Source organism: Patagioenas fasciata, chromosome 23, assembly GCF_037038585.1.
Source record: "Patagioenas fasciata isolate bPatFas1 chromosome 23, bPatFas1.hap1, whole genome shotgun sequence".
In the NCBI taxonomy this organism is placed as follows: Eukaryota; Metazoa; Chordata; class Aves; order Columbiformes; family Columbidae; genus Patagioenas; species Patagioenas fasciata.
The window spans coordinates 5,541,233-5,566,588 of NC_092542.1; the positions used below are offsets into that span (position 1 = coordinate 5,541,233).

Sequence of the window (25,356 nt, forward strand, 5' to 3'; positions counted from 1 at the left end):
ACATAAAATAATCTTTCCTAAACCGGAGCGATGGGGTTTGATATACTCATTTCTCAGTCGTTAAAGGGAGATTTCTGCTTAATAGCAGTTGCTGGGAGTTTGCAAACAGCTCCTGCAATGAGCTCACCAGCTGCCCTGGGACGTCGGAGATCCCGGAGCTGGAGAAAGGGGTCGATATGGGGAATATCAAAAAGAAAATTGGGGAGATAATAAATAAAAATAGAATTGTAATAGTGATAAGCTTGGGAAGATGGAGCTTGGTGCAGGACACCCGTTGCTCGGATGAGGGGGAGCGAGCTCAAGCTTTGCAAAAAGCACCTTGTAAAAGGTACCAGCGTAGAAATATTTGCATTTGAGGTCTTCAGTTTAATTGTGAGGCTTAATTATTTTAAAATCTTTTAAATTCAATTGGTGGTCCATACATAGGAGAAGGCAGGGACCCTGCAGGGCTGTCCCCAGGTGGAGTGAGACCACGCTCGGGTTAATAAGCGGCTCATTAAGGTGGCAGCAACAAACCCCATTGGTTTTGCCAGTTCCCTTCTCCTTTGGGGAGCACAATCCTCACCAGGCAGCACCAGAAACATCCTCGTTAGCTGAAACACATTAATTTGGGGTGAGGAAAAAATAATCCAAGGCAGTGGAGCAGCCCTGTGAATGGGGGAACCATCTGCAGCAGCATCTCCTCCAGGTGGGACGTTGCATCCTCATTTGGGGGTATTTTAAATGAAATTGGAGTTCAGGTGGCTGCTGAGCCCATAGAGATGGTGTGTGGGGTGCCACAAATTAGTTTTATAATGTCCCATTGCTAAATAAAGTGCAAACTCCACGTTTATCATCACATGCAGCATCGCAATAAATATATAGATATATTTAATGATGTGGTTGCAATCGCATGGCATAGGAACACTCTGCCACGCCATGGGGTGATAGCTATCGAGAAGCAGCCGCTTTCCCACACGCCAACCCCAAAAGCAGCAAAATCTCAAAGGAAATAGGAAAAAACAGGTGGAAAAAGCCATGAGTTCCTCAACATCCTTCCCATGGGCATCACGGATGCTCACGGGGATGCTCATGGTCCTTGGGATGCTGCACAGCTGGTCCGAAAACTCCACAACCCCAGTGTTGTGCAGCTGAGACGGGGAGAAAACTTAATCAGCAAAGACTTTAAGGGCAAAGAAAGAAAAAACCCAGCAAAGTACATTTGATGGGTAATTAGGAAAATACTGGGCAAGCGGTGCAAGGCGGATAATCTCGGCTCCCCGGCAGCAGGGGCCGCGCCGTCCCATTTCAAGGTTGAGCGGCCGGGAATATCAATCTGATGATTGTAATGCTACAAATGAAAATCAAATTGAAGGCAGTTAGAGGATCGCATTATAAATTGATTTAGTCCTCGGACAAGTTTCCACCTCCCTGGCTCCGGGTTTCTCTTCGGGGATGGAGGAGCTTTGGGTACCAGGGATGCAGGGGATGGGCTGCATCCTTCTGGCCATTTTTCCATCCATCCCACACCATTTTTGGGTGGGAAAAAGAGCATTTTGGGGCTTCATATTGATTTTTGAGGATTCATATTAACCCCTTAGGATGCAGTTGCTGAATCAAGGGAGAGAAAAACATTGACACGAGCCAAACCCAGTTACAAAATACTGCAAGGAAACACGCTGATTCCTACAGGATTTATTTCCATGCTCCCAAAATTTATTTCCCTCTGGAAACCACGTGTACTCAGCTCCCAAAACCAGGGGATTTTGGTACCAAATATCCTCGATTCAAAGTCAAAAAAAGGGCTATTTCAGCAAAACCCCCATTTCAGCGCAGCCGGCACCCGCTGAGCGCTCCCAACCGCTATTCCTGCATCTCTGAGTTGCCCCAATATATACAGATTCCTTCTTTATACAGGTAATAATATACATCATATTTATATATATATATTTTATATATATATATTCACACGCAGACACACAGACGCCTTGGGTTGAAGAGCCAGCACCTCCAAAGCCCGCAGGGAGGTCACCGCTCTCACCGCTAAAAAATCCCCTCTCCCCATGCACAAAGTTGGTTTTGGGGGGAAAAAAAACACCCCATAATTCAGTTTTTTCCTCCTTAAAAGAAACCAAGGGTGATGTACCCAGGGCAGGACCACCCCCGGCAGCTTTCGGGTGGTTTTCTGAGGTAGGTGCCAGGTGGGTGGGGGGGTCCTGGGGTGCTATAGCATCAAGGGGAGCTGCCAGATGAGCAAAGTGCTGTCGGCATCTCCCCCCCGGCGCGGCGATTCGGGGCTGAAGTTACGGTACCCCCGACCCCCCGAAATGATGGCGACCGAGGAAATCTCCTTGCGGGGGGTGTCACGGGCGCAGGGTCGGCTCCGCACCCAGATATCAGGGTCATCGGCCATCTCGTAGATGGAACCGTCCTCCTCGGTGTGCGCCGGCGCGACGCCCGCGGGCGCTTCCCGCACCGACAGCAGCTGCCCAGGGAGGTGCGAGGTGGATCGGAGGCGATATTGTAATAAAATCCCTTTTTTCCTCATTTCTCGAGGCGGGGGGCCGTCCAGCTCGGGGGGTTTATCATCTTCGCCTTCCTCTTCCTCCTCTTGATCGCCTTTTAGCACGTCGGGCGCCAGGGTGCTCAATGCCACCGCCAAGAACTCCACGGGGCCACCGTGGCCGTTGAGGGACACCATCCCTTTTCCTGGCCAAAAGAAGAAGAGTTCTGTTAAAACCAAGCCCCAAAAGAAGGTTGAATCCACGTAGGGAGGGATTTTTGGGGTGCTCACCGGTGATTTTGGGGATGCCCTCCAAGCGGGGCACGGGCAGCAGCACGATGATGCCCTGGTCGGTGCCCACCCAAAGCGAGCCCTGGCAGATGAGGAGGCTGGTGACACGGACGTGTTTTTGACCTGTGACAAAAAGGAGAAGGACGAGGGATGATTTTGCACCAACATCTTCCCATAGAACCAATAACCAGCGGGTTTATCATGAAGAACACACTCCAAAGTCCCCGCAAAACCAAGCGGCGTCTTTACACGGAGGTCTCCACGCCAAGGAGAGCACTGCAAATATAACTAAATAAAAAAAGGAGGAGGGGAAAGAAAAATAAGAGGGAAAAAGTGAGACTTCTAATGGCAAATGAATATTTGATCGCCGGGACTTAGCGCTGCGTGGCGTCGGACTCGGCGAAGCAATATATCTGCAACTCCGGTTTCTCCGGGAGGGCTTTATTAATGACCTGTCGAGTTAAAAAGGATGAGGGAGCGCGAGTTCAAAAACGCATTAATACCCAACGCTCGCTCGCCCGGGAAGAAAAGGAAGTGATAAATATTTTAACATGCCCTTAAAAAAAGAGGGGAAAAAAAAAGAGCGACTTACATGAGTATCGCACTTATAACTAATTACGCAATTATGTCGCTCGGTAGCTGGAACAAGGCGGGAGACAACCTGGCGAGCACGGGGTGGGTGAGAGCAGGATGGGTGGACGTGGATGGGAAATGGTGCTGGATGGGGGAAAATGGGGTGCACAGGACAGTGGCCATGGGGTGCACACATGGGTGAGAGGATGGGGTGAAAGGATGTGTGCAAGGAGGTGAAAACGGGGTGCAAGGACGGGGTGCAAGGACGGGGTGCAAGGACGGGGTGCAAGGACGGGGTGCAAGGACGGGGTGCAAGGACGGGGTGCAAGGACGGGGTGCATGGGAATGAAGAGGTGGATGCACACAAGGATGCACAGAAGTGCGAAAAACGGGGCGCGTGGATGCATGGGTGCAAAGGTGGAGTGCGAGGATGCAGGCGCGTGTGCAAGCGCGGGGTGCAGAGGGGCAAGAAAAGGATACGTGGCTGCAAGCACACGTGCAGATATGGGGTGCGCAGATGCAAAGGTGGGATGCACGGATGCACACGCGGGTGCAGAGATGGTGCAAGGATGGATATGTGCAAAAGTGGGGTGAACAGATAAAGTGTAGGAGCAGAGGTGCAAAGATGGGGTGCATGGGTGCATCTCCCTGTGAGGACAGGCTGGGGTGCTCAGCCTGGAGAAGAGAAGCTCTGGGGAGATCTTATTGTGGTCTTTCTGTACTTAAAAGGCGCCGATGAGAAAGATGGGGACGGACTCTTCAGCAGGGGCTGTTGCAATAGGACAAGGGGTGATGGTTTTAAACTAAAGGAGGGAGATTCAGGATGGATATAATGAAATTGTTGGCCCTGAGGGTGGTGAGAGCCTGGCCCAGGTTGGGCAGAGAGGTGGTGGATGAACCATTCCTGGAGACATCCCAGGCCAGGCTGGACGGGGCTCTGAGCAACATGAGCTGGTGAAGATGTCCCTGCTCATGGGCTGGGTGACATTTGAAGGTCCTTTCAACCCAAACTATTCCATGATCTGATGATTCTGTGATGCACACACAGCTGTGGAGATGCCACCAGCTCCATCCCCACCATCAACAAGCAGAGACCCCAGATGTCCGAGCTCAAACCTTTACACAATAAATTCCTCACACAGTTTCTCTGCAAATCACAACCACAAACCCAAGCAACACATCCAGGGGGTGATGCCCCAACTCGCCCGTTCGTTGCAATGAAAAGCGAGGGAAAGCAGAACTCACCGGGCAGGACGAAGGTGGTCTTGGTGGCGATGTTGATCTCCTGCAGGTGCTCCAGCGTCTCGGTGTGGAAGAGGCGGATGGAGGACCCTGAGGAAAAGGCCATCCAGACGCCGCTGCCCGCCTTGACCATGTGCGTGATGCTGGCGCCCGCGTCCGGGTGGGCCTCGAAGGTTTGCTGCCAAAATTGGGGATTTCAAAAAGAAAAGAAGAAAGAAATCAAAGGGTCTATCCCTAAAATTGCTGCTCTCACCAGGAGCTGCAAAGCTGCACAGGGAGGGGATCAGAGTGACCAAAACCACATCCAAAGCCCAAGGTGGGACAAGACCTTCCTGCTTTGCTCCAACCCCTAAAACCAGCGATAAAAGGCTCAGCCCCCCCTGCAAGAGCCATTTGGGGATCAAAAATGGGCCCATCTGCTTCCAGTTTCCCCACTGGAACGTTTCCCCATCAGACACGGGATGCAAACTGCAGGAAAAAGACGCCTTTTTGCATCAGAAATTGCGCTTGCTGCAGTTTCCCCCAATAAAACCTCACATTAACACAGAAGGATTAAATCACTGAGGGAGAAACCTTCACGCAGTAGCGTCGCCTGCGTTTCTCCTATAGCTTTGTAACATTTTTTTTACCTTAAAATTTGCTTTGTGTATTAAAAGAAAGAGGAGTGGCTATTTACCCCCTTCCTGAAATGACCTGCAAAGCGCATCTCCCCAAAAAACTCACACAAAATTGGGGCAGATAGAGACTTTTAGGCAATTTCCCCCTTTTTCCCCACCCCATGTGGGGTTTATTCCCTGATGGTTCATTCCAGGCAGATCCCACTACACCAAATACCATTTACACCAATCCTCCTGTATCCCTGGATATTTTTTCCTCCTCCATCACTTTTCTTCTGCAAAAATTCCCACCCGGCCTCTGTCATAAATAAAAATCAGAGCCTGAAAACGAATCCAGTCCCCGATGCATTATTCATCTCCGGCATCGCCGTTAGGCTGGATTTACGACAGCTAATACATGCAAAGTAAGTTTGGGCACTAAATGTGAAAATTAAAGGTGGGAGAAAGGTTTTTTTTATTAAAAATAAAATAAAATAAGGGACTTGTCAACATTTTCTGTTTGGAGAGGGAGATGGTTCAGCATCCTCCCCCTATGAGGGAAGGGACCTGAAAGCGATGAAAAGCAGCAAAGCAGCAGCAATAAAGGTCTTTGCACAGGCAGGGCTGTGTGTTATGGGGTTCAAAGCACTGTGACCCCCCCAAAAACCCACGGTGGATGCGGCACGGGGGTCCCGGCGCTGCTCCCTACCTGTGCGCGGAGGCTGGTGGCATCGAGGACGGTGACCTGGTTGTCACAGCTGGCCCACAGTGTCTCGTCCAGCGTCAGGAGGACGCGCACGGGGCCGGTCCCCACGGCCAGGCGGGCGGGCTGCTCCCCCACATCCCACAGCCCCCCTGCAATGCAAGCAGGGGCAAGAAGATGCTCAGAAAGGGAAATGTTTTAAGGTAAAAAGCATTTTTTGAATGATGAATCACAGAATCCCAGAATGTGAGGGGTTGGAAGGGACCTGGAAAGCTCATGCAGTGCAATCCCCCCATGGAGCAGGAACACCCAGCTGAGGTTCCACAGGAAGGGGTCCAGGCGGGTTTGAATGTCTGCAGAGAAGGAGACTCCACAACCTCCCTGGGCAGCCTGGGCCAGGCTCCGACACCCTCACCAGGAACAAGTTTCTTCTCATATTTAAGTGGAACCTTTTGTGTTCCAGTTTGCACCCATTGCCCCTTGTCCTGTCACTGGTTGTCACCCAGAAGAGCCTGGCTCCATCCTCCTGACACTGCCCCTTTCCATATTGATCCCCAGGAATGAGTCCCCCCTCAGTCTCCTCTTGTCCAGCTCCAGAGCCCCAGCTCCCTCAGCCTTTCCTCACACGGGAGATGCTCCACTCCCTTCAGCATCTTGGTGGCTGCGCTGGGCTCTCTCCAGCAGTTCCCTGTCCTTCTGGAACTGAGGGGCCACAACTGGACACAATATTCCACCCTAAGTAACTGAGAACCCCTGGTGTCCCCACTGTCACCTCCGAGCATCTTAATGCCACAAGCGAAAGGATGCACGGAGCTCGCACCCCCTGTTCCAACCCCCCAAAACACTTTGCCCCCGCACAAGCAGCTTTTTAGCAGCACCACCTGCAACACTCGGGCATGTTCCTTGTCTCAAAAGCCAATAATTCACCCTTTTCTGTTTTACAATTTATTTGCTGTTAAATTGAAGCTCCAGAGCTGACCTAGTGTCTCTATGAACAGCATCCAGGCTGGATTTGGATAAATTCAGCACCAGCAGTGGCTGAGCAGCTTCAAGATATAATTGTTCTCCTTTTCTTATTCCAAATGCCAGTTTTGTTAAATAAAACCGCAAGATCCGAGGGCTAAAAGAGCCTTTTGGGCGCTGGGACCTCTGCTCCCATCAGCAGGAGTTTACAGCCCAGCCGCCTTGCAGCAAATCCTCATTTTCACCTAAAAATCGAGCTATTTCGGGAAGGCTTTTGCATTCCAAAAAGATGGGGATAAGATTAAAACCCTCACCTCGCAGCCCTGCCAGCAGCTCGTTATTTTCTCTGTGTATTTATGCAATCGAGATTAAATTAAAAACACTTCATTAATTGGATTGTACGGTTGCTATAGGGTGAGAAAGGGGATGCGCAGCACCCCAAAATTCAATTTAAATGGCTTTGCCGACTCTGGTGTGGCCTGAGTGCTGCTCGCTGCGGGGTTTCTCAGAGTAAATGAGAGGTTTTTGTCCAAAAATAGGCCAATACGGCACATTATTTGAGGCTCTTTCCTACCCTCTAGTGATGAAGCAAAGGTATTAACAGCCCAGGCGAGCAGTCAAGCTCCAGCCTTGGGTTGAGCCGAAACCGGGGAAAACCAACCCAAAAATGAAGCTAACAAAGGAGAAAGGTCTTGCATGAGTAGGGTTTTTGCTTTATAGCAGCAATAGGGTGATTATTTTTAAGCTAAAAGCCCCGAGTCCTTGTGCATTGAGGTATCGGACCCTTCCCTGGGTGCAACCACCCCCTGAACAAACCCTTTGCTATGTATCACCCCCTTTGCCAGGACCTTTTTCTACATATTTTCCCCCAAAACCTCTTGCATTCACCCTAGCAATGCAAAAGAACATTTTTAAAATAAGATAGCACTTTTTAAAATGCAAAATAGCGTTTTTAAACCCACCCTGGGCTACAAGAATGTTGTGGATTAGAAGGTACCTCAAAAGATCATCTAGTCCAAATAAAGTGAGAAACGGTGCTTTTATCACCATTTTGGCAGCCAGCACATCTCGCCGGCTCATAGAACTTCCAATCCCTATTTTTTTTATAGTGTCCCACCCAAAATCTTGTCCAAAAAGGCACAAGGGGATGTCCTTACCGTTATTCCTGGGGTAGGCGGCCACGGTCCCATCCTGCAACCCGGCGAACAGGAACTCTGGGCTGTGCTTCAAGCAGAGGACGGGTTGCATGCCCGGGCTTTTGCAGGTCAATAAACATTGCGTCCCTGTGTCCACGCTGCCGTAGACCGCGATGCTGGGGGGACAACATGATGGGGACAAGATGCAGGAGATGCTGGTGGTCCCCAAGGTCCCGGTACCCGAGGATGGATGGATGGATGGATGGGATGGATGGACGGATGGATAGAATGGATAGATGGAGAAGATAGACTCATCTGTTGTCCCACAAGCGCAAACAGATGGTGGGGACAACAGGGGACAACACGCAGGAGATGCTGGAGGTCCCCAAGGTGCCGGCACCCAAGGATGGATGGATGGATGGATGGAGAAGACATGGACTCACCTGCCGTCCCACAAGCCCAAGCAGATGGTGGGGACAACAGGGGACAACATGGTGGGACAAGATGCAGGAGATGATGGTGGTCCCCAAGGTGCCAGTACCCAAGGATGGATAGAGGGAGAAGACACAGACTCACCTGCTGTCCCACAGGCACAAGCAGATGGTGGGGACAACAGTGGGGACAAGATGCAGGAGATGCTGGTGGTCCCCAAGGTGCCAGCACCCGAGGATGGGTGGATGAATGGATGGATGGAGAAGACACAGACTCACCTGCTGTCCCACAAGCGCAAGCAGATAGTGAGGACAACAGGGGGGGACAAGATGCAGGAGATGCTGGTGGTCCCCAAGGTGCCGGTACCCAAGGATGGATGGATGGAGAAGACACAGACTCACCTGCCATCCCGCAAGCCCAAGCAGACGGTGGGATGTGGGGACGCGGCGGGTTGCTCGGTGGTGGGTCGGGGTTCCCGGGTGTCCCCATCGTCCCCCACCTCGGGGATGTACTCCATGCACAGCACCGGCGATGCCACCGGGAAGGATTTCACCGTCCGCGGCACGGCACGGTTCAGGGAGAAGATCTCCACCTGCCCCCCTGCGCCTTCCTGGCCGCCCCCAACCTGTGCAAAGCAGACAATGGGTGTTATCCCCAGCCAGGATGACCCAAACTTTGGGTTTTTAGCCCCGTTTTGGGGTTGTTTTGCTCACCCAGAGGTAGCCCTGTGGCAGCGAGGTGCTGACGGCGGAGAAGCCCAGCAGAGAGGATTGCACGGGGTTGTGCACCGCAGCGCCGAGCTGGGGGAGAAACCAGGGTACACGAGGGGTGCAGCACCCCCAAATTAACCCAACACACGCCGGGTATCAGCACACACCCCAAAAATCAAGATCCAGCCAAAGCCCAGCTTGTATTTTTAATTTTCCAGGCTGGATTGTGTGAATTTCTATCCTTGCAACCAGCTTGGTGACCCCACTGTGGGATTTCTGCCTTTTTCCCCAAAAAAAGATGGATGTAAAGGGGCAGGAGGTGCCAGGGGATGTTGGAGAAGAGGTTGGATGTGGTTCTTACCTGCAGATCAAGGGCTTTGGAGAAGGCGGGCATGTGGCAGGAGAGGATGGGGCACCAGAACGGAGCTTTGCTCTTCTTATCTTCATCGGGACAGAGCCAGCCCGGCTGGTTCTCCTCCCCTGCAGCCAGCGGAGAGGTCAGATTGGGCCAAACCACCCCCCAGCATCCTTCCCTTTCCCAGTGGGACCCCAAAATCAGTAATTTGGGGTGCAGGGTTTTCATCTCCAACCCCAAAGTATCATCTGCAGACTTGGGGAACATCTCACCCCCTTTCTCCAAATTATTGTGCGGTGCCCAGCCAAGCAAATGCCTGAAGTAGCAGCAAAAACAGCCCCAAACCCAAATAATATATATGTAAAAAGGGGGAAAAAAACACACCCTAATGTGTTTCTTCACATTAGGCTTTAATGTGTTTTCATTTCTAACTCGTGGATACAGGATTATCCCCCAGGCATCCCAGATTTAAAAGAAAAAAAACAAACCAAACAAATACATAAACTGTTAAAAACAAGAGAATCAAAAATAGTTGCAGCCCAGGGGGATCTGAGCACTCAAATAGGATTTCAAATGATTTGGTTTTTTCTTTCTTCCATTAAACTTTGTGTTGCTGTTGTTTCTGCAGCAGCTGGTGGATTTACACAGGGATGGGGTGGGGAAGCGGCAGGAGGGTCGGCTCCTCCTTCGCTTATTCATCCTGTTCTATAGAAAGCTGTTCAGCCCCGTCAGTGAGAGCAGCAAAAGGCAGAATTACCAGTTCCCAGTATTTTCCAGCATATAAACCCCAAAAGTGTCCTCCAGCCCCTTGCTCTGAATATTTTCCCCTGCTCTGTTTTGTCAGGCTGCTCAGAGCAATACGAGCCATAGAATAATAGAATATTTTGGGTGGAAGGGACCTTCCCAGCTCATCCAGCCCATGAGCAGGGACATCTTCACCAGCTCAGGTTGCTCAGAGCCCCGTCCAGCCTGGCCTGGGATGTCTCCAGGGATGGTTCATCCACCACCTCTCTGAACAAACCTCCTCCTAACTCCCGAATTTGGCTTTTCAAAGCCAGGGTGACGGTGAGCGACGCGCTACTCACGCAGTCCTATCTTGGCCAAGTGCAGGCGGTTGACCCAGGAGATCTTGCTCAAGGGGTTGGGGGTGATGAACACAACCATGACACTGATGGGGCGGCCGGACCTGCGTAGGGAGAGCATCACCAGGTTGATTTTCGGCCTCTCCCTCCTCCTCCCCAGGGAGGGAACAGCCCACCCGTGATTTATAAACTCACTTATCTGGCTTCCCAGGCAGCAGGAGACGGAGGCGGCACTTGTTGGCGGAGTGGATCTCCTCCTCCTTCACCTTCATCATCCTCTGCAAGGCCAAGCACCAGTCCTGGGCCACTGTCATGTTCAGGTTCTGGAGGAAAAACTCAAATTATGAAAGAACCTCCAAAACAAGCCTGATTCATCCCTGAATTTCACCCCTGGGGCTCAGGAGGATGAGGATGGTGGTCCCTGAGGAACCACATGGTTATTGCAAAGCCCCCAGGGTTGGTTGTACCCGAATCATGAGCTTGCCCATACAGAGGTACCTGGTAGGTGCCATGCAAGGTGCTGATGAGAAGGGTGATCTGCTCCACCACCGCCAGGTCCTTCTGCAGGTCCTGCAGCTCCTGGAAGAGCCGCGGTGGCCCCAGGTACACTTTATCTTGGGTGGAGAAATAAAGACATGAGGACCATGGAGAAATTCTCCATCCCTTTCCACTGCAACCAGCGCAAGGTTTGGGTGCTCACTGTGTGAAGCCTGCCCGGCCGGCGCGTGTTTCTTGGCCCCGGCGTTGTGGATGACGACGTTGTCCTTGTCATAGGCGCCGCTCTCCTGTCCCACCTCCACCACCTGGACCTGCGGGAGGGCCGTGCTCCACTTCACCACGTATTTGGGACCCAGGGGCACCAAGCTGCTGATTTCCAGCTGGCCTCTGCCGAGGGAGGACGCAAAACAAGTCTGTCAATGTATCAGCAAGTGTTGCGGTTTGCTCTGCGAGCTCTTGGAAAGCGCATTTTGCAACCCCACGCCATGCGCCACTGCACGCCTGCACCCCCAAACGTGGGGCACGCAACCACCGCAGACCATGCACAGCACCTACCCTGGGTTCACCGGCCTGCAAGAGGGGAAAAATCATTAATCAAGTGGTATTATAGGGAGCTGAAGGAGGGGTTTGCATCATCAACCTCCACTAAGCCCAGAGGTCCTGGACCCCACGCTGGCTCAGGGACCCAACAGCACCAGGGGATGGAGGTTTTACCAAAAGTGGGGTGCAAAGCAACCCCATATCAGTTGGGTTCCCTCTCCAAAACAAGCTGGGATGGTTTTAAAAGCCCTTGGGGTCTAACAAACCCCAGTGAGCCCAAAATCAAGGTGGGGAAGGGAGATGCTCGCTACGTCGCCACTTTGCAAAGTGATTTTTGGGGGTGTGGGGGCCACCAGCACGTACTTGAAGTTGATGTTGGCGCAGACCAGCATGTCGTTGAGGAGGAAAACCTTCCGCTCCTTGGACTTGATGAGCTGCCCGCGGTCTCCGTACACCGTCTCCGTCAGCGTCTCGCAGAGCAGGAGCTGCCGCTGCCCCGAACTCAGCAGCTGCGGAGGGGATGGAGAAGATGATGGGGCTCAGCCTGGGGGCTTTTCTGAGCCTCCTGCCCCAGAATTTGGGTTGCTTTTCCCTTATTATGCCCTTATTGTGAGGATTTTCCTCCAGCCAGGAGCACACACGGCCCTGAGCTCTGCAGAGACGGATGTGCGACACGCTCTGATGCAAAAGCCCTCTGCACCCTGTATGTCCAACCATGGAGACAGCAGAGCCCTAGGGGACCAACACGATCCTTTTTCAGTCCTTTTTTGGATCTCTCTTCATTCCCTGACCCTAAATACCGATCACAGGGCTGAGTTGGCGGGTGTCCCGCTGCGGTTTTTGTCCCCAGCCCAGGATGTGTTGCAAGAGCTTCATTTAAGATTTGGTTTTGTTTTACTTTCCACCAACAATTGCAAAATCAGGCGGGTGAGACAACATCTCATCCTCACTTTTCCCTGGAGGGGAATTTCCCTGTGCCAGCCTCCAGGTTTGCTTTTACTCAACATCCTTTCGGCGCAAACGGGGATCCCGAAACAAAGAGGAAGCTCGAGGCTGCAAAGCTCAACACCCCACGGCGAGGAGGAGGGTGTGAGGCTGAAGGACCCACCTTGTTGAGGCTGCTGCGGTCGCTGATGCTCTTGCAGAGTTGCTGGATTTCGGCAACTTGGTCGGCCAAACGCTTTTGCTCATTGAGCTTCTCCGCCAACGTCTCCAGCTCGGTGAGGGCCAGCTGGAGGGACAGGCGGTCCGCGTGGCCCTTGGGGGTGTTTTTCAGCATGTCCTGGGGTGGGGGACAAAAGACACCCCAAAAAAACCCACATGAGACCCGTTGGAGATGCTACAATTGGAAGCGCTTGCAGCACCTCCAAAATCAAAGCTTGGAGGGTGATCCTTGGGATGGTCCCAAGATGCCAACCCAAAAATGTGCCCCTTGCTAAAATGTTTGCCAAAGCACCCATGCTGCAAAAAATAGGGTGCAAAGGGAGGTGGGTGCAGGAAACCCCCGCCCATACCTGCAGGAGCAGGATGAATTGAGGGAACCTCTGGATGGGCTTCACCATCAGCCCGTAGAGTGTGACGCGGTCGGCACTGGCCATCTGCCTCTTCTACAGGGGGGAAAGAAAGGCAAAAAAGAGAAGTTTTCACCCATAACAGCGACTGGTGGCACCACGCGCTCGTGTTTGGGTGCCGCTGACCTTGAGGAAGTCGAGGAAGGCGGGTTTGGTGAGACAAGCCTTCTTGATGAGGGACATGGCGGTGGTGAAGTTGTTGACGTAGTCGCTGTAGACGTCCAGCACCATCGACTTGGAGAACTGGGGAGAGGGCAGGAGGAGAACCACGATGACACCCCAAAAAAAGGGGGTGGTTCAGCAAAGCGTGGGGGTGCTGCTGTGTTTTTGGAGCGATGCTGAGGATGCTGGTGGTACCCCAAGTCGGGGACGCATCGCTTTAATCCTCCACACCCCTCTCTGCGATCATTGAGAGGGATCCAGGGGGTGGTTTGAGGGGTTCCCCTGATTTTTCTCCTACCGAGGCCACGAAGAGGTCCCCGATCTTCTCTGCTGTATCCCACTCGGCCACGCGGGAGGCGAGGGCGATCTGGAACATGGAGTGGCACTGCAGGATCTCCTTCAGCCGAAAAAACACCACCTGGCACTTGCGAGCGCTCAGCACCTTTGGCTCCATCTCCAGCAGCGGGTTCCTGTAATCCTGCAGGAGATACTGGGGCATCAGCATCCCCTGCATCCCTGTGCACCCCCCCAAAAAAAAACCTTTAAAAAAGGGGGTTCCCCACCTGCAGGATGCGTTTTAGGGAGTCCACGTAGCTGCGCTCGCTCTGCACGATGGAGCCGAGGATGTGCCGCCGAACCACCTGTGATGAAACTGGGGTTCGGTTGTTGTCCCCCCCACCCAAAAAGTGAGGGTTTGGGGGGGGCGGGCGGTGAGGCAGGCACAGGGCGCTGCAGAAGTGCTGATGTGGCAGCATCACTTTCTGCTGACTCGCCTTTTCCCCGGTTGCTCAATCACGGGGACAAGGGGAAGCTGTGACTCCCCCGAAACCCCCAAAGTCACCAACACCCACCTGCTGTGGGCTCAGCCCCTCAGGCATGGGGCCCAGCTCCGGGGGTGGGTGCTTCATGTCGGAGACGGTGACCTCCAGGAACCCCGTGTCCTCCTCCTCCGAGTCCCCTGCAGGGAAAAAGAACTTAATAAAATGCCAAATAATAACAGTTTTAGAGGTTTTTTGGTCTAAAGGAAAGCCCACAGCCCCCCAGCTGCTTCACTGGGATGATGCAGGGGGTGGATTTGGGTCTGGAGCTGCAAGCTGAGATGAAGCCTCCCAGCATCGCATGTTTGTCCCCAAGCTCCAGCCACTGTCACCGGACACCAGCATGAGTCAGGCTGAGTGGGGACCGAGCCAGGTCCCCGTGGGGAGGGGACAAAAAGGGCCCCTGTCCCCAGAAACACTCTGGTTGGGGGAAAATCCCCCTGATCCTCACTCCAAGGGTGGGTGCAAGGGAAAAAGAGGGGAAAAGAGCAGCAAACAAAGCAGCACACAGAAGAAAAAGGGGAAGGCGAGAGGCAGCACCCGCCGGGCGGCACGGTGAGCCCTTACCCGAGGCCGAAGCAGCGGAGGAGGAGGATGGCGAGCGAGCCAAGGCGGCGGCATCACCATAGCCATACGGGGACGGCCACTTCTTCCACATGGCCGCAACGCCCCGTCACGGCCACCCCAGCCCCATCCCCGTCACCCTATAAATAGCGGGTACCGGGGAGGACCGGCCGGGCGGGAGGGGAGGGCGCTGGCAGCCGGGTGACCTTTTTCCTTCCCTAATTTTGGCCGGGAGGATTCGCCACCCTTGGCCGCCGCCTCCGTCATCTCCTCCTCCCCATCCCCACGCTGCACGGACGGGATGCTCTGCAGGACCATGGGATGAGATGCTCTCCAGCATCCCGCTCTCAAAACCCAAAAAGGGTTTAAGCCACCACCCCAACGAGGCTAAAACAGCACTGGGGACATGCAGCAAAGGCTGGGGACACACACGACGGATCCCCCGGGCAGCCCCGGCCGAGCCGTGATGCTGCCCGCCGGGATCCTACCTCCCCCGTGATGCTCCAGGGACACCCTCGAGCTGCGGCGGGCGAGCGGCTGCTTTTCCGCCTCCACCACCCTCCTCCTCCTCTGCTCCCCATCCCCTACATGATAGCAAGGGGATTAGGAAAACACCCCCAAAATAATAAACATTTTCGGGGCAGATGCTGCTCTGCGTCCAAGGAGGGCACCCATGGGTGCTGGAGCTGGGCTGCACCCTAAAGGACATGGGTGCTTGGAGTGAGCTGAACCAACCGAGCTTGCACGGGAATGCCAAGATGGGGAGAAAATAATAACAATAAAATTTAAAAAAAGCTTAAAATGCAGAAAATTAATCAGCAAAAGGAAATGTTGAAAGCCATAAGGATTCACAATGGAATTTAAAAAATACTCTCAAAAAGGCTTCTATTTGGCTCTCAAAAGGACGGTGGGGCCATTCCCCGCTTACCCGGGGTTTCTTTGCGGTGCAGGAACGTCACCTTCCTCATCACAGCGATCTTGGTCTTCTCCAACCCGTCCTTGGTGCCGCTTTTGGCTGCTTTCATCAGCTGAGTCATCTGGGCAGGGGGACGAGAGGGACCGGGATGCTCAGGACAGCACCAGGACCCCATTTCAGGTCTGGATGCAGCAGCGCCGTCCCCTTGGGGACATCCCTTCCAAAATTCATCCCCGGTTTCCCACCCGGCACAATGAGGAGGAGGAGGATGAAGGCGGCCGAGGAAGGAGGATGCTCCAGCATCTCTCCTGCCTCTGTGGGGACGCAGCAGCAGGCGCAGGCAAAGCAGGAACGTGCAGTGAAAGCGAAGAGGAGGGAGGGGACAGGGGCACCAGCGCGTCCGTCCCCTCCTCACAGACAAGGTTTTATGTGCCAGAAAGCAAAAAGCGGGGCGGTGTTGGGGTTTCACACCTCAAATCGCAGCGTTTTTAGCCCAAGATGACATCAGCATCGCTTTCCCAGCCTAAACCGACCATAAATGGCCAAACTGGACGGTCTGGGGCTGGGAAAGGCTTTGCGCTATGTTTCTACACCTCCCAAAAATCTCCTTCCCCACCTGATTTCCACCCCGTATCGGGGGGAAAAAACCTTCTCAGATCCATCTATCCTGCGGGTAACCTCGCTTCGTCCAAACGGCCTTAAAAAAGAAAACATACCCCAAAAAAACAAATGTTTTGAGCAGCTGGAGGATGGGGACACCAAGACAGATGGACATGAGAGGCAGCTTTGTGGTGCTTAACTCGTTTTTTGTTTCTTCTGGGGGATAAAATGGGATGAATTCAGGCTGGATAAACTCCGGGAGGGTTGTTTTGGGGGGACAAGGGACAGAGGAGGGACAGTACCTTCCAATCGTACTTCTGCTTCAGCTCCTGCATGTCTCTCCCCCCAACTCTTAAAGCCAGGATGTCCCTCTTAGTCCTGGCGTATCTCTCCTTTAGTCTATTCAGGTCTGGAGAAAGCTGAGCCCAAAGCAAACCAGGCGGGAAGAGAAGGCAGAGGAGGCAGAGAAGAGATCCAGGTAAGCAGCCAAAAAGATAAATAAAACAAAAAGGAGGAGAAATCATCCCAAAGCAGCACGGTACAGGCAGCATCTCCCCAAAACCTGATTTTGCTCAAGCAACGAAGGGGCCAAGCGTGAGGAAAAGCAGCAGCCGCGCTCCAGCGATGCCGAGATGCAAAAGGAAAGGAGGGGAAAAAAGGGGAAGGAAAAATAAACAAGAAATGAAACTCCCAAAGTTTCACGGTGGCTTTGCAGCGGGTTAACCCGGGATCTGCAGCATCTTCTGCTTCGGGAAGCTGGGCTTGAGGCTCTGGTGCCTTTAAACAAGCAAACACGGGGAGGGGGGGAAATAAAATAATGATAGATCAATGGAAGCGTTACCTTGGGCTGGAAGGACGCCCGGTGCTTGGCCGGCTCGGCCTCTGTCTTGTTCTCCTCGCCCGAATCCTCGCTGTAGCTCTCGAACTCGCTGGAGCTCCAGCCCAAATCCTCGCCAGCCCGCGGCCCCGCTCCGCGCTGCACCTCCTCATAGATCAGGCTGCGCCCCGGCCCCACGCCTGCAGAAAACGGCTCCTTTCCCATCCAAAACAGCAACTCCCCCTCGCCAGGGACCCAAACCCCAGCAGTTCACCCAGGGTCATCCCCACTCTGCATCCTCTTTAGGTTGTGCCTCAGTTTACCCAGCTGGGAAATGTGTTTGTGGGGAATTGGGAGCGGGGAAGGTCCGTCCCTACCATCAGCATCGAGGGGCTCACAGGGGACATCGTCATAGATCACGTCGTCCTCCACGGCCGGGAACTCGAAGCGCTCACCTTTGGGGGGACAAAAAACCCCCCAGGGACTCAGCTCAGCACCCAGGATGGAGAAATCCTTCTGCAGGTTGGTTCTTTTCAGCTTTTTAACCCACCTTGGTGGCTGTTTTTCCTCTTCCAGGTCTGGGTACCGATGTGGGGGTCACATCCAGTCTCCCCATTGCTCACCCCCACTGGCAGCCTGCAGGGAAGGGGGAATCAGGGAGCACCTGGGGTGCAAAACCCCCTAAAATGGGTGCAAACCCCCCTGAAATGGGTGCATAAAGGCCCCTCAACCCCATTACCCCCCTTCCTCTTACAGGGGTTCACAAGCACAGAATAAAGCTCGTGTCATGTCCCCCCCGCCCCATTCGCATGTTTGCTGCTTTATGGATTTTGAGGGGTACACAGATTTCAGGGTCACAACGCAAAAGAACCAAAAAGGGCTTTTTTAGCCTCAGACTGTGTGATGCTGGAGGGCAGGAGGATGCATTGACATTGGGGAACATGGGGAGGGGTCCCCATCCCTGGTGGGGGTCTTGCCCCACTCACTGTGCCCTGTGTGTGCTCCACAGGGTGGGACAAACCCTCTTTGCAACCAAATCTGCAGATTTTTCCCCAAAATCTGCAGCTGGGGCAAACACAGCCCCCCTCAAACACCCATCCCAAGGAGTTCCATCAACCAAGGGCTGGGGTTAACCAAAAGGGGTACCCAAAGCCCCCCCAGATTGCCAGGGTGTGCCCCCAAACCCTACAATCTCCTGCTTGTAATAGGAAGAATTTGGGGAAACTGAGGCACAACATGTCAAATGGGGTGGAAAGGGAACACACAAGCCCCAAAGTTGTGTTTTCCCCTTCAAGGCACCCAAACTCCCTCAAAATGCCCCCAAAACCCCACGTACCCTTCCTGGGTCTCCAGCACCAGCCCGTCTGCGGAGAGGAAAAGCAAAGAGAAGCTGCGTTGGCACCCAGCAGTGTCACCCAAAGGGGACACGGTGGGGACATCGGGGACACCCAGCCTGCCCTCTCACCACCGCTGGAGCTGGCAGGTCGTCGCCTGCGAGGGGGAGCCTGCAGGATGCCGTCCCCCCTTGGTTCTGCCGACGAATCTTCCTCCTCCTCTTCCTCCTCGCTGTCCTCGAAAGTGAAGGCTTCGCCGAGGTCTTCCTCCCCGTGGGGACTCGGGGTGGCCGGGGCGAGATGGTCACCTGTGAGCAGGAGCTCTTGTCACTTGGTGTCCCCTCACCGTGCTGTGGTACCCCAGGAGGGATGCAGGGGAACAATGGGGGGCAATGGGGCTTCAGGGGGTGAAGTGGCATGAAGCGGGCATGATGGGGGAGGAAAGGGGCTCAAGGGGTGAAGGGGGATGAAGCGGGCACGATGGGGGATGAAGGGGGTTCAGGGGGATGAAGTGGGCGTGATGGGGGATGCGGGGACACGACGGGGGCACAATGGGGGATGCCCAGGACAAGGGGGATGCAGGGGGCAAAGGGGAACGTGCAGGACAAGGGGGATGCAGGGGGTGAAGGGGGCACAATGGGGAACAAAGGCAGATGCACGGGAGATGGTGGGGACAGGGGGATGAAGGGGGAATGATGGCAATGCAGGGGATGATGGGGATGGTAGGGACAGAATTGAGCATCCCCCCCTAAAACCACACAAAGCAACAGCCCCTTCACGTTTTCATGACCCCGATGGGGACATGTAGGATGCCTCCAGGTGGTGCACCCCCTTTTCTGCCCAAGGTTGGGTGTCCAAAACCAAAAAACAACCCCAAAATGCAGCTCTGGTGGGTCGTCAGTACCTAGTGCGGGCTGGGGGGGCAGCTCAGACGAAGCCATGGCACGGGGGTCCCGGCTGCTTCGCCTCGGCCCTTCCCCGAGGCTTTCCTGGGGGAAAGAGGACGAGAAATGGGTTGAGAGGGGAGATCAGCCCCCAAATCCATCCCCGGATGAGGAGGCGATGCGAGGAGCCCCCCCAGGGGTGATGGATCCAGCTCCGGATGCTGCAAAACCTTACAAGGAACGAGAAACGCTGCCCCCGGGGCCAAGTTTGCACAGAAAATCCAGCCTGCACGCAAGAAATCCGCCCCGAGCACGGAAAATGTATCCCACGAACGGCAAATTTATCCCATGAAGAGCAAATCTATCCCAGGAATGGCAAATCCAGCCCCGAGCATCAAGCTGGAGGGTCCCGGAGGGTTGGGAAGCGCCGAGCATCCTCCTGGCGATCGATGGCTCATCCGCTCCGGTAACCGGAGCCGCCCGTCCCGACGCCCCGAAAGGTCATTGTGGGGAAGAGGAAGGACGGAACGGGGACCCCCCCCCACGTACAAGGGACAAAATGACACCCGAGGGGCTGCAAAGAGCAAAATGGGGCCCAACTCTACCAATTCGGTCCCACTGGAAGCGGCGATCGGTGCACGATGGATGACACCACCCCGCTCCAAAAACCTGTGACCCCCCCAGTGATCATTTGTCCCTCGTTTCCTCTGAAATCAGGATATAGGAATGCACAGACTCCGGATGATTCCCAAAATTAAGATCTATTTATTCCCCATGTACCAAAAGCCCTTTGAGCTGCAGCGTGGGTGCAATCGCCCCACGTGGCTTTGCAGCAAGACACGCAGCTCCAGAGCCATATATAAATACATATATATAAAAACACATATATATGGAGGTCTAGAGCACAGCAGGAGGGAGCTGAGATCACCAACCACCTCCCAAATTCGCCTTTACCCCTGGAAAAGGAGCTAAAATCCCCTTTGCAATCACAACATGTGCACAAGCTGATGCTGCAAAGCACTCGGCAACCCCAACCTCACTGCAAAACCCCCCAAAACATCAACCTAACCCCCATACAACCCTATTTGTATTAAAAAAACACGAATAAAACTCCTCGACCTGCATTATCACCACAAACATCCTCTTCCAACCACTTTGCAACAAACCCGTTGCCTCTGTAAATGCATTAATAGGGGTTTATTTGGGAGGAGGAGCCAGGGATGCTTATTTTTCCTGCTCAAACTCCTTTTTTGGCCCAAAATGAAGGTGGTTGGCAGCGAGGCCGCTCTCACATGTCCCTAATCTGCTTCCCATCAGCGTGGGAGCCAATTCTGGGCTCTCCCCCTTTCCCAGGGTTTGATCCCTATGGATGCGATGCCAAAAATCACCACAAACCAGGAGAAGTGCTGAGGACCACGAGGACCCATCTAACATCAATCATATTGCTGCAGCGATGCCGCGCACACACACACACACACAAAAGGCAAAGCAAAAAGAACACCTGGATAAATCAAATAAACCAATAACACCTGGGGAAAATACACCCAGCAAAGCGATGCCGGTGGTTTGATCCAGAAACCAGTTTGCCCACTGGTTTGCTTTGTTTTTCCAGTAACCCGGTGGCTCCTGCGTTCAAAGAGGACGATGCCGGGTCCCGATTCGATGCAGAGAAGGTCACGTCCCATTTTGAGAGTTGACATAAGCTCCTCCGGCCTGATTTGTCCCAGGGCTGGTTATTTTTTGGGCTGCAAGCACGAGGAGAATTACCAGCCCTCCTATAAACCCACCCTCACTTTTAATTGGGTTTTGCTAGATTAAAAAAAGTCATTTTGAATCATTTTTTGTGTGTAATAGTTCAATATTGGGGGTAGGTGCATCCCAACAAAACGTATCCCATGGGATGGGGGAAACCTGAGGGGAAGGAGATGCCCCCAGAGCAGATTTGGGTGGAAAAAATGGGATGTAGAATAATCCCAAAAACACATTGGAATGCAGAATAATCCAAGAAAAACACAGGGATGCAGAACAATCCAAGAGGGATGCTGGGATACAATATCATCGGAAATATAGATTTAAAGCTCCCAAAAAGCTGCTGGATCCTCCACCGTGAACCTCAGCTCAGCCCCAGCGCCGGGGAGGGGAACAAATAAATAAAGCTGGATCTAAATAAAGGCAGAGAAGCAGGGCCATCTGCTAAACCCGGCCCGACCCTTCGCCCAGCGAAGCTGGCAACTATTTGGCTTTATTTGGTTTATTTTTAGCTGCCGTCGCGGAGCGACAGGTCCCAGCTGGCAGGAACCGCTGCCAACCCTGGGGAGCAATAAAGCATCTTCCCCCCATCCAAAAACCATTTTCCCCCTTAAATATGGAGGTTTGCGAGCAAATAATAAGAAAAACTCCATCATATCCCAGCGGGGATGCAGAGGGGATTTACCGTCCTGCTCCTCCCCACATCCCCCCCACGTTAATCTCTTCTTATAAATAACCACACGTGCTATTTATAAGCAATGGGAGGGGTTATTTGAGATGTAAAGAATAGTTTACTCCCAAGAGTTTCCTCCGACTCCTCATTAATCCCTCCAGCCCACGGTGCCGCATCCCAACCACGGTGTCCAAAGGCTCATTTCACCACCTGGGTGATTTTTCCACCATCACTTCAGCCAAAATAATAGAATTAATCATGATTATTGGCAGAAAGAGCAGCACGGTCCCCAGAGCAAAGCAGGGGTGGTTTAACCCCAAATCCCAGCCCTTCTGGTGCGGTGCCTCAGGGGTCAGTGCTGGGGCCGGTATTATTCAATATATTCATCAATGATTTGGATGAGGGAATAGAGTGACTGTCAGCAAGTTTGCTGGTGACACCAAGCTGGGAAGAGTGGTGACACTGGAAGCTGTGCTGCCATCAGAGACCTGGACAGGTTGGAGAGTTGGGCAGGGAAAAATCTAATGAAATAGAACAAGGGCAAGTGTAGAGTCTTGAATCTGGGTAGGAACAACCCCAGGTTCCAGTGTAAGTTGGAGAATGAGCTATTAGAGAGCAGTGTAGGGGAAAGGGACCTGGGGGTCCTGGGGACAGCAGGGTGACCATGAGCCAGCACTGGGCCCTTGTGGCCAGGAAGCCAATGGTACCTGGGGTGGGTTAGAAGGGGGTGGTCAGTAGGTCAGAGAGGTTCTCCTGCCCCTCTGCTCTGCCCTGGGGAGACCACCCCTGGAATATTGTGTCCAGTTGTGGCCCCTCAGTTCCAGAAGGACAGGGAACTGCTGCAGAGAGTCCAGCGCAGCCACCAAGATGCTGAAGGGAGTGGAGCATCTCCCGTGTGAGGAAAGGCTGAGGGAGCTGGGGCTCTGGAGCTGGAGAAGAGGAGACTGAGGGGGGACTCATTCCTGGGGATCAATACGGAAAGGGGCAGTGTCAGGAGGATGGAGCCAGGCTCTTCTGGGTGACACCCAGTGACAGGACAAGGGGCAATGGGTGCAAACTGGAACACAGGAGGTTCCACTTAAAGATGAGAAGAAACTGGTGAGGGTGTCAGAGCCTGGCCCAGGCTGCCCAGGGAGGTTGTGGAGTCTCCTTCTCTGCAGACATTCAAACCCGCCTGGACCCCTTCCTGTGGAACCTCAGCTGGGTGTTCCTACCACCATTTTCCTCTTTATTTTCCTTTTCAATATCACCACTGAAGTGGGAAAAAATCCATCCCTTGTCCCACCCACAACGTGAGACGCACAAACCCAGGGAAAAAGGGGCAAAATATCAGTAAAAAAAATCAGAATTACAGCACGTAAATTAAAAAGAACCTGTTCCGCTGAGTTTTCTCATGAAGAGGTCCAAAAAGCACTGAAAAAGCCTTATTTACCACCAAAAAAATCTCCCCAATTTGACCCTTATCCCAATCTCCTCCTTTCAATGCTTCGTGAAGGAGTTGCAAAGTTCATCCGCTACAAAACTATTCCAGCAAGGAATTGGAAGGGAGAAGCATTTGAATCAGAAATAACAAGAAAAAAGGCCAAAAAATACAGGTTTTTTTTCCCCATTATTAGTGTTTCCAGCTTTAAATTTCCAGCAGTTCAAGTGCCCCATAAAACGTCGGGGTTTACCCCTCAAATGCATTTCTTCGCATTATTTTGGGGCAAAACCTGCTCTTTGCAACCTGGTATCTCACTAGAATACACTAAATACATTAAACAATTCTATATAAGTGGTGCAAACAGAGGGAAAACATTGCGGCGACTTCACCCCCTCGCAGAGTGCGACGCGACCTTGCACCCAATGCAACCACCGTCCAAAACATCACTAAAAGGAAGGAAAATTGCCATTATTTGCTGTCAAAACCACCCTGGAGGATGCTCTAAACCCCCCAAAATTGCCATTTTCTGCAGGTGCCGCAAACCGCGGTTGGGAAAACCCAGCAGGGATTCACGACCTTTACAGAATCTGCAAGAAAACAGGGTGAAAAAGCCCCGAAAAAGGGTGCGGAATAAGCTCGATGCACCCGTGCCCACCTCCTTCGCCATTGCTGCTTCTTTCTGCTTATCTATTTAAAAGCAACTCAAAATATATCATATAGATATATATATATAAAAATAACAAAAGCACGGCTTGCAGGCGGCAGCAGGGAGGCGAAGCGATAAGATCACCCTGCAATAAGATGCGATAACCTATATATATACATAATATATATCAATTTATATGGATTTATAAGGAGGGGAGACGTTATTTGCTGACCTGGGAAGGCCGCGGCTCCTCCGGCTTTGTATCCACATCGGCCGAGCAGGCCCCCGGCGGGGGCAAAACGTTGGAAATGACCCCAAAAAACCCCCAAAAGGACGGGGGGTTATCCCCCAATCACCCACAATGCGGTGCCCAAGGGAGGGGACACCCCCAAACCCACCCCGGCACCCCCAGAATTCGGGCTGCGAGGCTTCCGGCCCGGTGGGAGCCGCGGTCCAGCGGCCGCAGCGAGGGGGATGCCGGGATTTGGGGCATCATCTCCCCCCTCCTCCTCCTCTTCTTCTTCCCAAGCAGCTCTGATTTACACCCCAGCTCTTCCCAAGCCTCACCAATAACCTCCCAGCAGGATTTATCCCCCTCCTTGGCTTTTTAACCCTTTACACCCCAGCGCGGCCTGTTAACCCTCTCACTGCCGACAGCAAAAACAACCACCCCGGGATTTGCAGGAATTTCCTCTTTTCTTGGAAACCTTGGATTTCCGCCACAACATTTCACAGCTCCCAATGCCAAAACGCAGCTCTACGTCTCTATTTCGGGTTATTCCCCCACCCCACGTTGACTTCTCAAGCTCCAAACCCCCCCTCCGAAACACACTGTTACCGCAACAAAGCGCCCCACACATGCAGTTATTTAAATGCAATATCCTCGCTGCAAAACGCACCCATCTTACCTATTTCATGGGGTTTCAGGCTGTTTTCTTGCTGTTAAATAAGTTCCGTGCTGCTGTGGGGACGTTAGCGGCCGGCACTCCCGGCCCAGCCCTGCTGGATAACACCCCTTGCAAACAAACCAAACAGCGCTCAGGTTGATTCCGGCTTCAAACCAGCCGAACAAGCCCGGAAAAAATAGATATAATAATAAAATAAACTGCCAGTGCCCTTCGGGTGACTCGCAGGCAGCTGAAAATAATAGAAAATATATATTAGAAACACGGGTTTGCTTTTGGGTGGTGGAATTGGTGCTGGTGGAGGCGCCAGGAACGGGACATGAGCATCGTGGTGGGGAGGACTTTAACCTCATTATCGCAATATTTAGAAGGGATATAAAATATATATATATATATATATACCTTCTATAGCCAATTTGCAGAGGGGGAGAAGTGTATCCGAAAAAGCACCCGAGTTGCAATCACAGAATAAAGTCATTTTTTCCAGTATCTCAAATTGCACTTCATGAGTCAACCCTCTGTCCTCCACCCCAGAAACTTCTCACTGAGGACTTAAACCCATTTTTTGGGGGTTATTACACCCCAAAAGCAGCTCAGGGAGCGCAGAACACCCAGAGCACCCCCCCTTTCGCAGGGTGTTTGTGCTTTGGTTTGCACCCCCCAAGCAGAAATGCATTGGTGGGGTGCACAG

The 25,356-nt window shown here is 52.9% G+C and overlaps 1 protein-coding gene across 5 annotated transcripts; it reads right to left on the reverse strand.

Annotated features, from left to right (window-relative positions):
* Positions 1–1,659: 1,659 nt before the first annotated feature.
* On the reverse strand, positions 1,660–24,997 carry ARHGEF10L (Rho guanine nucleotide exchange factor 10 like). Of its 5 annotated transcripts, none has more exons than XM_071798470.1 (29): positions 24,669–24,997; positions 19,290–19,374; positions 18,517–18,693; positions 18,388–18,415; positions 17,602–17,687; positions 17,429–17,506; positions 17,076–17,251; positions 16,537–16,653; positions 15,647–15,755; positions 14,188–14,294; positions 13,900–13,977; positions 13,635–13,814; positions 13,301–13,417; positions 13,118–13,210; positions 12,712–12,885; positions 11,967–12,112; positions 11,619–11,633; positions 11,266–11,450; positions 11,064–11,179; positions 10,761–10,888; positions 10,569–10,669; positions 9,490–9,608; positions 9,132–9,218; positions 8,820–9,043; positions 8,008–8,162; positions 5,894–6,039; positions 4,592–4,766; positions 2,774–2,896; positions 1,660–2,688 (listed from the first exon to the last, which is right to left on the reverse strand). In XM_071798470.1, the coding sequence occupies exons 2-29, from the start codon at positions 19,324–19,326 to the stop codon at positions 2,204–2,206; spliced, it is 3,762 nt and encodes a 1,253-aa protein (XP_071654571.1). In that variant the 5' UTR covers positions 19,327–19,374; positions 24,669–24,997; the 3' UTR covers positions 1,660–2,203. The 5 variants fall into 5 exon arrangements, with proteins under 5 accessions (XP_071654571.1, XP_065710964.2, XP_065710967.2 ...); XM_065854892.2 differs by lacking the exon at positions 24,669–24,997 and adding an exon at positions 23,993–24,303; XM_065854895.2 differs by lacking the exons at positions 16,537–16,653; positions 24,669–24,997 and adding an exon at positions 23,993–24,303.
* Positions 24,998–25,356: the final 359 nt, after the last annotated feature.

Coding starts and splice junctions, on each gene's coding strand:
- ARHGEF10L (XM_071798470.1), bottom strand. CDS start 19,326: ATGGCTTCGTCTGAGCTGCCCCCCCAGCCCGCACTAG. Junction 15,756..16,536: donor AGCAGAAGTACGATTGGAAG/GTACTGTCCCTC, acceptor CCCCCTGCCCAG/ATGACTCAGCTGATGAAAGC. Junction 12,113..12,711: donor ACCGCAGCAGCCTCAACAAG/GTGGGTCCTTCA, acceptor TCCCCTCCGCAG/CTGCTGAGTTCGGGGCAGCG.